General features: G+C 35.6%; 1 protein-coding gene across 2 annotated transcripts in view; it reads left to right on the top strand.

Moving 5' to 3' along the window:
- The window catches only part of camkk1a (calcium/calmodulin-dependent protein kinase kinase 1, alpha a), a 48,373-nt gene that overhangs the window by 31,444 nt on the left and 4,417 nt on the right, over nt 1–12,512 (top strand). Inside the window, exons 9-16 of one of the 2 annotated variants that reach the window (XM_077547045.1) lie at nt 842–930; nt 2,779–2,978; nt 4,345–4,398; nt 5,317–5,390; nt 7,489–7,576; nt 8,884–9,012; nt 10,263–10,366; nt 12,358–12,405. In XM_077547045.1, the coding sequence (XP_077403171.1) occupies nt 842–930; nt 2,779–2,978; nt 4,345–4,398; nt 5,317–5,390; nt 7,489–7,576; nt 8,884–9,012; nt 10,263–10,366; nt 12,358–12,405 (786 nt within the window). The remainder of the gene's footprint in view (nt 1–841; nt 931–2,778; nt 2,979–4,344; nt 4,399–5,316; nt 5,391–7,488; nt 7,577–8,883; nt 9,013–10,262; nt 10,367–12,357; nt 12,406–12,512) is intronic. The other variant, XM_077547046.1, reaches the window with a different exon arrangement.

Here is a 12,512-nt window from a genome sequence, read left to right on the forward strand (position 1 = left end):
TCCTGGGGGGGGGGGGGGGTAACAAAAAAAAAATAGAGAAGCACTGAGTTTAGCGAAATTCCGTTGCTCTGTATGTGTGCATGTGCAATGACGATAGAGATTCCATTTCACTCTAGTAGGCATTCACAGTACCCTTATTAACACCACCCTAAAACTGACTTGACTGCATTCTGTCAAGTAAGAATGTGGATTTACCATTCATTCATTCATTCATATGAGAGACAAAATACACTCTAAAAACAGGTGGGTCAAAAGTAACCCAATCATGGATCAAAAATGGGCCGATCCTCTTTATGGGTCAATTTAACTCAACTTTCTGGATCTTAAAGAATCTGACCAATATTTATGAGATGTTTTATAAAAGACCCATTTGTTGACTCAAAGTTGGGTCAATTTGACCCAAGTAGAGGATCGTTCCATTTTCTTTTATTATCCATAATTGGGTTACTTTTAACCCAACTGTTTTTTTTGAGTGTGCTGTAAAATTGACCTTGGGCAAGGTCAACTGCTCTTGTGTATGACGGTGCTGTAAAACCACCTCACGCTAACATCACTCCTGAAAGTTACGAAATGAATTTCATAATGGGGATCACGAAAGTTGAATCCATCCAAATAAATCAATGACTCCCTCTGGCATCTTTCAAAAACATTTAACCTCCCATGTGGGTCAGTTCGGAACCAAGCGATGAAAGAGTAAGCAACAAAAATGGCGCCCGTTTGTGAGGACTGTGTAGACATATAATCTACTTTATGATTTTGAAGCACTAATTAACATATTAGAGTGCATGGGAAATGGATTTATTATTTTTTTTTAAATATTGTGTGCACTGTCAATTTGCAGGCCGGTGCTGGAAGTACCCACAGACAATCCGTTGTCGGAGGAGCAGGCTCGGTTGTACTTCCGAGATGTCATCCTTGGTATTGAGTACTGTAAGTATCGAGTACTAGTATATATAATATAAAGCCAGAGAGCTTCGAACCCTTTTTTTTTTTTTTGTGAGTTTGTCTGTCAATGTGCCTCGGTTTGCTGCAGTAGATCGGTTTCACAAGGCCTCAGTCTTAATGATTACGAATCAATACTGTCTCGCCCTTGCGGTCTTCGGATAAACTGCGGAGTCTTCGAAAGAAGATAAAAAAATCTCATGCTGAAGGGCTCTTCCGTACAATGGATGATCCTGGCTCCTTTGATTGAAGAGCCTGCCTTCAAGTACTGTACTTTATTTTTCGATGCTTAAGCTCTTCGGAATGTCAAGTCTCCGTTTCGACATCTACAAATCAAACTGTTGATTAGAATGTATTCACAGACTCTTTTGTTTGTACCGTGTTGTGAATGTTATGATAAGCGGTAACTTCTTTAACTCATTCACTGCCATTGACGGCTATAGGTGTTGAAGAGGAATAATGAATTTTGTCCTCTTTGCGTGTTCCAAAAAATGAAGATAGATTTAATGTAAGAAAAATACACCTTTGCAAAAATGATTTTAATCTTTCAGAGATCTCTGGACAGATAACAGCTTCCGATTACATCACTTAAAAACGTGGGATTTCAGAGCGTCAAATGTGCTCTTCTACGTGTACAATAGCTTCTTATAGTTAAAAAGACCTCCTCCTTTTCATTTATAGACTAAACATACTCTCTGGTACTTTTCCGTGAGCAGTGGCGTAAACAAGGTCAGATTTGGGTGTGTGTTCGGGACTGAATATGTTATATAGTTGAAGGTTCTATTTTTCCCCATAACAAAATCTCACAAACAAGTTGAACCAAATTTACGGTGGCCATGACTGATGAAGAAAGTAAAGAGTGTGTGTGTGTGTTATTTCAAAGCAAATTTTGTTTTCAAGACCGAAATGTGCGTGTACAAAGCGCTGAGAAGGAACTTTTTTAGACTAAATAGTATGACCCAGTTTAAGGTCAGATTATACCGAAATCAACACCATCTGCTCTGCACAGGACACAAAACAATTCAACAAGGTTAATATGAAGAATTAAAATGTTCATAATGTGTAACAATAGTTGATATATGAAATTAGGAATTAAAAATGTTATAATATCTTTCAGTGTCAAAAATTCATTCGAACTATTTCTATTAGTTTAAATTTTTTTCCACTTTTGTTAACAAGAGTATGAAAACCTGAAAAAAAAAATGTATTGTACATTTAGAACAGATATAAAATTTGCGATTAATCGTGAGTTAACTATTGAAGTCATGCGATTAATTACAACTAAAAAATTTAATCGCCTGATGCGATTTTTTTTTTAAAGAAAAGATTGATAAAAATTAAGGATCAGGCGTTTAAATTTTTATTTTATTTTATTTTATTATAATCAATTGCATGACTTCACTAGTTAACTCACGATTAATCACAACTGTTATATCTGTTCTAAATGCACAGTATTTTTTTTCTAGGTTTTTATACTCTTGTTAACAAAAGTGGGAAAAATGTTAAACTAATAGAAATAGTTCAAATTAATATTATAGCCGTCAATGGCAGTGAATGAGTTAATAAGGCTTTGTTCGATAAGACCTCATCAGACAAGGGAAGCACCACTTACCCTAAGTGAAGTGACCTGACTTATTCGTTAAGTGGTATTAATAAGAAAATCCCTGCGCAGGAATTCAAGACTCGCTGTTGAATTATAGGGTTCGAGCCCCGTGCTTGAAAATGTGCTGCGCCCATTGAAAATGTGTTAATATCCTGACATGGAACATATGAAGATAATCTGACTATATGCCATAAGTATATGTAAATTCAAGAACATTTAACTTCTCTCCACAGTGCACTACCAGAAAATTGTACACCGGGATATCAAGCCCTCTAATTTGTTACTGGGGGACGACGGCCATGTAAAGATTGCAGATTTTGGAGTGAGCAACCAGTTTGAGGGCAAAGACGCTTTGCTGTCCAGCACAGCTGGTACTCCTGCATTCATGGCGCCAGAGACCTTGTCAGACAAGCGCAAGAGCTTCAGTGGGAAAGTGAGTGGGCTTTACGATGGATGCATGCATACATCGTACATGGTCAAGTTTGAACTCAAATGAAGTTTTTATTTCGGTATACTGTACTTAAGCTGGAAAGGAAAAACAAATTGGAACAAGTAGTGCTGTCACTATAAGAATATTTTTAGAATCAATTAATCTATCGATTATTAAATCAATTAATTGACTAATCGGATTCATTTGAACTCATTCACTGCCGTTGACGTCTATAGACGTCAATAATTCATTTTAACAAATTCTATTAGTTTTGCATTTTTTTCCCCTTTGTTAACAAGAGTATGAAAACCTAGAAAAAATATTGTACGTTTAGAACAGATATAAAATCTGTGATTAATCGTGAGTTAACTAGTGAAGTCATGCGATTAATTACGAAAAATTTTAATCGCCTGCGCCTTTCATTTTTAATCATCTTTTCTTAAAAAATAAATAAATACATTTTTCATAATCTTTTCTTTTCAAAAAAGAAAATAGAAAAAATTAGGGGCGTCAGGCGATTACATTTTTTTAATCATAATTAATCCCATGACTTCACTAGTTAACTCATGATTAATCACAAATTTTCTATCTGTTCTAAATGTACAATAAATAAAAATTCAAGGTTGTCATACTCTTGTTAACAAAAGTGGGAATGAATGCTCAACTAATAGAAATAGTTCAAAGGAATTTTTGACGTCTATAGCCGTCAATGGCAGTGAATGAGTTAATTTTGCGTAAAAGTCTATTACAAAAGCATTTTTCCCCGTTTACTGTTTTTATTAACCAGTGATTGTTGATTATTTCGTAGTTCGTATTCGTATAGTGATCATCTTCTTTCATGACGAAGGATTACAGAAATCAGTGACGAGTAACTTAGTGAAATAAATTGAAATGAATCGAAATGTAACAGTACAGTATGAAAAAAAAAAAGGAATTTAAAATAAAACCAGTGTGCCTATTCAGTAACTCCCACTCCCATAGTCATTGATTTACCCGCACACACACACAGTAACTATGAAATATGAAGTCGAGGTAAATAAAAGTTGTTACATAATACAGATAAAAATATAAGATACAACGAATTGGAGGTAAGGAAGAGGTTAAACCAGTACTGTAGTTGCTCTTTACCAGTATTTGGGAACAATTCTGTTTGTAAGAGGAAAGAAAGCGATTTTTGTAATTAGTTGTAATTTTGTGCTTGTCTGTTTTCAGTGGTCTTCTGACATGCATGATTTATTTATTTTTTTAATATATATTTATCAGATGAAAAATAATCATTGTATGGATCAATTCCGTACTAATTGAGGCAGTGAATTTTTGACAGTTTACATTTAATGTGCAACTTTTTTTCTCCTTTTTTTTTTTTTAGGCATTGGATGTTTGGGCCATGGGAGTCACCCTCTACTGTTTCATCATCGGAAAGGCAAGTTTACATTCAATTTTTGTTTTGTTTTGACTGGATGAGACAGATTTAGATACATACATCATGGCCTGAGTAAATTGTATTAATTAATTATTTATTCCCAACAGTCTGTTCGCTTCATTTCGTAGTGTTTCTTTTGGCTGCACCGCCATTACCAGTTCTGTATGTGGATGTTTAGATTTTTATTCATCCAATCAGAATTCTGCCTTTTTGATAGTCTGCTCTGTCAAGGGCCTTCAGAATCGGTACTGCATTTCTATGTTTTCATGTTAACTCATTCACTGCCATTGATGGCTATATACGTCAAAAATTATTTTTGAAATATTTATATTAGTTTAAAACATTTTCCACTTTTGTTAACAAGAGTATGAAAACCTAGCTTTTTTTAATTGTAAATTTAGAACAGATATAACAATTTTGATTAATCATGAGTTAACTAGTGAAGTCATGCGATTCAATTACGATAACAAATTTTAATCGCCTGACGCCCCTAATAATCGTTTTTTTTTTTTGGAGTGTGTTAGGCGATTACATTTTTTAATTATAATTAATTGCATGACTTCAATAGTTAACTCACGATTAATCACAAATTTTATATCTGTTCTAAATGTACAATATATTTCTTCCAGGTTTTCATCATCTGGAAATGTGAAACTAATAGAAATAGTTCAAATGAATTTTTGACGTCTATAGCCGTTGATGGCAGTGAATGAGTTAATGTAATGTTATTGATTCTGGATTATTAGAGATAATGTATGTGGTAGAGATGCATTGCATTTTGGGATCATTCCCACTAGCCTTTTGATTTGAATGCGTATCGAACAACTCGTTACGTGCATCTTCTTTGCTACGTTTTCCCCTGTAGCAACAGACTTAATTGAATCTACCTTTCTTGTGTTTTTCCATCGTTTTCTGCAGTGCCCATTTATTGACGAGTACATATTGGCTTTGTACAATAAGATAAAGACCAAACCTGTGGATTTCCCGGAAATGTAAGTTCCCCCACATCGCACCTCCGCGCTGCCGCTCCATTAAAAAGATACCGGTCCAGCCACTTCCACTTCCCAGATGGGGTTAATATTAGGGGTGTGCCCAAAAATCGATTCTCATAAGAATCGCGATTCTCATTTAGTACGATTCAGAATCTATTTTAAATGTCCCCAAATCGATTTTATTTCAATTATTTTATACTGTGCTTGCCTTTGTGTGTGTGTGTGTGCCTTTATTTGGAGCGCTGTTCATGTTGTACCCAGTTTGGCCACTGAGGGGCAGTGTGGTTCCACGCGGTCTAATACACTGTTAAGTTTGAGTGATAAAAGGGCCTCGAGTAGCTACTGTAGCTAATTAGCATTAGCGAGTCAGACTGGAGTAGATCATTAAAATTCCCTTGCACATCTATAGATTGAAGCAAAAATCATTGTCAATCAAATCATTTTGAAAAAAAAAAAAAGCGTTCCTAATCGAAAATCAATTCTGAATCGAATCGCAGACCCAAAAATCTGAATCAAATCGTGAGACATTCAAAGATTCCCACCCCTAGTTAATATGTTCACCATTTGCCTCTCTTTTCATCTGCATCCCAGACACAAACACGTCAAGTGCGCTGCCAGCATGAAACTAAATGTCACCTGCATGTGATCAAAACAAGCACTGAAAAGGCAAACGGGGACATCAGCAGATTATGAATAATACACCAACCTTTTTTTTTATTTTTTCATTTTGCTTCTTTAATCAACACATACATCTCAGTGACGGGTCAGGGGAGAAAAAGATAGGCAAGTTAACACAACATTTAATGGTGACTTATTATCACATTTGTCAGACTGAATTGGTTGGCTGCGGGGAGTAAATGTTTTCACCGTCATTATGTCCTTCCACTTATTCCCACTCATTTAATTCATTGGTCAGTCAAGCGTATATTGCACTGCTGAGTGATAACAGAGTTTGTACTTAAAATGAGACTGTTAATTGTTACTTCTGTGCTTAACTCTGTCTGACTTACAGTGGATATTAAATATACACACCCCTGTTCAAATCCCAGTTATTTTGATCATTCCAAAACTTTGCACCATTATAGGGCATATAACCTGTACTACTTAGTAGATTTTTTAAAAAGTATTTTCTAATTAATTAATGGAAAAATATGGTTGCACAAATGTATTTGTTTTTTTTTAAATAAAAAAACACATAAAATATGTCTTTATGTTTTTTTTTTATTTAAAATAAATAAATACGTATTTATGTTTTTTTTTTATGCTAAAGCATATTTGATGCAACCTCTCAACTGCAAAGGACAGTTGAAGAAAACGGACAAAACTGTATAAAAAAAACTAGAAATATGTCTTTGGGATATTTAAAACATTTAAAATAGAACATATTTTAGCAAACGAGTTAACTTCCACCCTTTTTACGTCTGTTAATTTGGTTGATTGATTAGCTGGACTGATTAGATTAATCAGATGGTTATTATTTTACTGTTTAACCCCTGGGCGTTATTTGACCATTTTTTGGCTTTTTGTTGGTTCTGACCAAGCCATTTCAAAATAAAATAACGCCCAGGGGTTAACCATCATTTTATTTAATCTAAAAAAAATAAAAAATAAATCCTCATCCTTTGTTTTGGATTTTGAAAAATGGAAAATAATACAGAGAATTTGAGTTTGTTCCCAGTGAACACGCTTGTATGATATTAATAAGATGTTCAAGATGTACTGTTGTGGATTTTTTTTTCTTTCTCTCTCATGTGGAGGGAATAAGAGTACAGTACATGCAGCTATCTGATAATAAGCAAAAGTCAAGGCTAAGTCTTAGTGTGTACGGCTTCTATTCACTGTGCATTGGCTCCTAATTATCCTCTTGTGCCAAAAGACATTCTCCCTTCAAGGTTGTATCGAGCCTACTGGGCAAAGAAATCACAATCAACCTCTCTTAACTCCCATTTGTTTGTATAGAAGAGAGTTTGTACGAATAGCTCCTCAAGCCAGTGGGAGGGAGGGGGGAGGGGGGGGTAACAATCCCTTACCTTAACTGTTGTGTTTTTGTCGTTTCAAAAAGTCGCCTCTAGCGTCGTTATCTCCCGTGTCCTTTCAGACCAAAAATCAACGAAGAGTTGCGGACTCTGATCTTGCGAATGTTGGACAAGAACCCGGACAGCCGAATCACTATCTCTGAGATCAAGGTAACGCGGAGAGACAACAAAAATGGAGGAAATTGACACCATGGGGGTTCCACATGCAACCAGGGCATGATGGAACCTGATATCTTGGTGATGGCATTCCTTTTCCTATTCGCGTCTTCCTTAGGCAGTGAAATGATGTCAATAAATTCATTTTTGATGAATCCTGCTTGCGTTTGCGGATTTAGAGATCATTTGGCTGACGTTTTCAATGTGCACTGATTGGATTAGTTTGTACTAGCATGATTGATAATTCCAATGAAATCCAGTACAAGTTGCAGAGTCTTCCTTTCTTTCTAAACATTGCCAGCATGCTCTACACTGTAGAAATGTGAAGACATAAACTGTATATAATATTCCTCATCGTTGTCGATTAATCAATTATTTTTGACAGCTCTGCGCTCATTTCTGAACACATGAGTAGAAAGTTGTAGAAATTCAAATTGTTAGTGATAAAAGTGTTGTTTTTTTTCTAATGATGAAGAAGAAGTTACTTTAAATTAGGTCTAAGCTATAGTTAATTAAATTAATTTGATTAATCGTCATTTTGAAAATCGAATTGTTGATTATTTGCAAAATCATGAGATTGAATTTTGTCTTCTGGATTATCAAAAGCTGTTCTTATATTCTGTTACATCCAGATGTTATTGTGAGTTGTAATTTGTGGCAGAATGCTGGGTGGGTTTGCTTTACAAGACACTATGTTAATTTTTTAAAACTGATTTAGGATACATTATTGTTGTCCGAACATTTTGCACAGGAATTATTTTTGAATCAATGAAACCTTTAAATAAAGTTTTTGGGGGTTTATTAGATTAAAATCGATTAAAATTGTAATCGTCCTGAATGACTGAAAAAAAATCTAGATTTTATTTTTTGGCCATTTTTTGGAATGTTGCAAAATGAGTCCACATTACAATTACAATTCACAAGAATTTAACCTCTGGTAAGTGTTGTCATTAAGATTCTGAGAAATGTTTTTTGTTATCACTTATAAATAAATGGATAGTTTACTTTTCAAAGAGGGCAGATAGACGTGTTAACCACTCGGCAACTGTCATGCCTGTTTATTTTCTTTCTTTTTTTTAATCCTGTTTATTGCTCGGCTCGTGTGCCCCTTTCCACACAGTTTCATTAAATTTGGTTGTGTAATTTTCACACATTACTGCCAACCAAGCAACATCACGCAATGTGTGCGTGGTGCTTGCCAAGCACTGCTCGGTAATTACCTAATTGCATAGCAGTTAGCTTTTTTTTTTTTTTGCTGAAGGTTGCTCTTATCACAGTGAATTGCGTGTGTGTGCGTTTAGGTGGACCAGTGGGTGACTCGGGGGGGCGCTGACCCCCTACCTCTGGAGGAGGAGCACTGCTCTGTGGTGGAGGTGACGGAAGAGGACATCAAGAACTCTGTCAAGTTTGTTCCCAGCCTCTCTGCTGTGGTAAGTAGCATGAAAATGGACTTAACTCACCAATTGGCCAATTGGGCTTACAACGTTATCGTCCAATAAAACCGAAGTTTGAGACGCTGTAAAAGTACCCTGAATGCACCATTTTGCTTGCGTAGTATTAGCAACTAACAAGTGTGTAGCGTATGTTATTCTGCTGTCCCTAAGCGTCCTTTAAGATGTTTAATGACACCCCAGTTGGAGTTAACTGTAAAACTAATCACAAAACGATAACAATTACATCCAATGTATATTTAAATACACAACATGCTTCGTTTTTAAAACATTGCTAGCCTAGCTCTAATGCTAAAAGTGAAGGGAGGATCCCATTCAAATGCTAACGGGAAGTTAGCATCGACTTAGGGAGTGTTTTTGCTTCAAATAACGAATATTCACACACAAATGTTGCGGGAACACATACCCACACGTAAGATAACACTATGCAAGGGCACAAATTAGTCCCAATATGTGAAAAACGAGTAATTTTAATAGAATTCAATCGCAACTTTCTTCTGTACTCACTTGAAGTGTGTACACCATGGATGCATGGCACCACACTGCCCCCAAGAGGCCAAAATGCACTAGAACAGTCAATATATGTTCCTACTGTTTTTTTCAGTTGCTATTATTTTAGTTGATTCTATTCTTATTTCACTTTCTTATTGTTTTACTATGTCGTTGTCCTTTAAAGTTATATTTAAAGTTGTTTTTTCCAGGGCTTTTTTCCCATAAAATTCAAGGATCTAAATATGAAAGGATTTTTTTATTTATTTTTTACACATTTCCACATGACATGGCCCGAAATACAATCCCTGAGGTCCCAGGTTAGCCTAGTAAGTCCCAAGACTCGTAAAATAACACAAGATAAAAATATATTTAAAAAAAAAAAAAGGTTAATGAGTTATGAGTTACAGCAGTTGTAAACAAGTAAGAATGATTTTATTATTGACATTTAAATCTATACAATAACCTTGTATACTTCATGAAATTTGTTGATAAGGTCATACTACCTGTCATTCAAGGCAGACAATCTTAATAGCGAACATTTGTGCATATGTGACACCCATTGAAAAGGAACTTGGGGGGGGGGGGATTTTATGCATTAAATATATTTTTAAATAATCGGCAGATTAATCGGTAAACTGTATTTGTTCCTGCCAAAAATCACGGTATCGGCATCGCCCTAAAAAAATGCACCTTAGTCGGGGGCCCTATTTTAAAAGCGTTCTTGCTGTGGCTTTCAGATCTTGGTAAAAGCCATGTTGAGGAAACGCTCCTTCAGCAATCCATTTGAGTGTCCGAGTCGGAGGGAGGAGAGGTCCATGTCGGCACCCGGCAGCCTGCTCATGTAAGTACAGATATCAAACTTGTCCCGATCTCTCCAGTCCGCCTATCTAGTTTATTTTAAAAAAAAAACACACACATGAAGGTCCAATGTTTGTCCAGTATGGTTGCTCAAGGTTCAGGCTCTTGTTTGCTACTTCCCTCCTGTCTCCTTTTTCTAATCTTTTAGGCGAGCTAGCGTCACTGCTGCAGCTGTAGCCGCTGCTTTGTCTTGTCACCATAGCGCCATAATTCATCTTATATTTGTATGCAGTGGAGCTTTACAGCTTTTGTAAGGATTTCTTTGTGTGTTGGCGTCAGACATCAGTGACAAAGAAGGATTGGGTGGATATATCGGTACAGACTCACTGAGTAATGTCGCATCGCATCCCGAAATGCTTTTGAAACTGCTGTAAATACAGTATACTATACACAGTAAATGTGTGTGCATACTTTTAATATATTTATATACTTTTAATAACCCAACACAACTATTGTTGCTGTGCAGATTTTTTATCTCCCATGGATATATTAATGGTGTAGTAATCTGATCATCCACTCTTAATATGTTAGCAGTAATGGCCGCTGTGGCGTAATTACTCTAACTTTAAATATGTAAAGTACTTTTATTTATTTATTTCATTAGAAACCTGTATTTCCTATGTTGCCGTTGCACTACAATCCTGGACATTTGTGCATGAATGTGCAGCAGGGTGCTTTTATTCTAATCACTTACATATACAGAGAGAAGCTTTTCAGATTCTGCGTGTTTTTAAAGTCAACCTTCAACATTTCTTGACAATAACTCATTGACGGCTATAGACGTCAAAAATTCATTTGAACTATTTCTATTAGTTTAACATTTTTTCCCACTTTTGCTAACAAGAGTATGAAAACCTAGATTTTTTTTATTGTACATTCAGAACAGATATAACATTTGTGATTAATTGTTGGTTAACTTGTGAAGTCATGTGATTAATTACAATTAAAAAAATGTAATCGCCTGACGCCCCTAATTTAAAAAAATATATATTAAAAATAAGGGGCGCCAGACGATTACAATTTTTATTCGTAATTAATCGCATGACTTCAATAGTTGACTCACGATTAATCACAAATTTTATATCTGTTATAAATGAACAATACATTTTTTTTTTTTAGGTTTTCATAAAAAAAATTATGAAATGGAAAAAAATGTTAAACTAATAGAAATAGTTCACATGAATTTTTGACGTCTATACTCTTTAATGGCAGTGAATGAGATAATATGTTAAATGTGACCTCACTAGTCTAAACATGACATTCTGATTAATATTACCGTACCTTTGTGGAATATGAGTTATGAAGCAAAATCCAGCTGTTTTTCTCCATCTCAGGGGGCGGCCATTCACAATCAACCAATCGCAGCTCAGGTTGAGAAAATAGGTGAGCTGTGATTGGTTGTTACCTGGGCCCTGAGCAACTGTGATGTCATCTTCAGTTGACAGCAAATGGGGAAATGGCCGCCCCCCTTTAGATGGATAAAAATGGCTGGATTTTGCTGCTGAACTCATATTCCACTAACTCAATCGTAACCAGAACACCATATTTATAATAATAATAATAATAATAATAGATTTACTTTGTAACGCACTTAACATTTCAAAGAAATCTCAAAGTGCCATATTAAGACCAGTGTCCAAGTTTATAACCTAAGATGTCTTCATGTTGAGAGTAATGAATTAAATTGTGGTGGGCGTTGTCATATGCCCTTCAGCAAATAGGATTCTTCGCATTCAGGCAATCAAGTAACTCCAGGTTGACCGATGGTTCATCACTACGATGTTTTAATTTAGATACACATAAATAATGAAATACATATTGTTTTGTCGAATGATAAATAAATAAAAACAAGGACACAATGGCAGCAGTATCAGTAACAGAGCGTCAGTGGTTGCCCCCCCCTTTTTTTTTTTTCAGTGCCCGAGGTTTTTCGTTTACAAATGGCTGTCCGTCTTTTCTCCCACTTTGCTGCAGGGACTCTTGGCCTTTCCGGCCATCTTTAAAACTGCACCCATCACTCAGGTAACGCGCGCAATATACACTCACCAGACACATCATTACGTACACCTGCAAAGATGAATGAGATCCAGAAGGAGAGCTGTGTTGTGTATTCTGCTTTTAGAAAGATG

The sequence above is a fragment of the Vanacampus margaritifer genome, chromosome 16 (genome assembly GCF_051991255.1).
Source record: "Vanacampus margaritifer isolate UIUO_Vmar chromosome 16, RoL_Vmar_1.0, whole genome shotgun sequence".
Lineage (NCBI taxonomy): Eukaryota > Metazoa > Chordata > Actinopteri > Syngnathiformes > Syngnathidae > Vanacampus > Vanacampus margaritifer.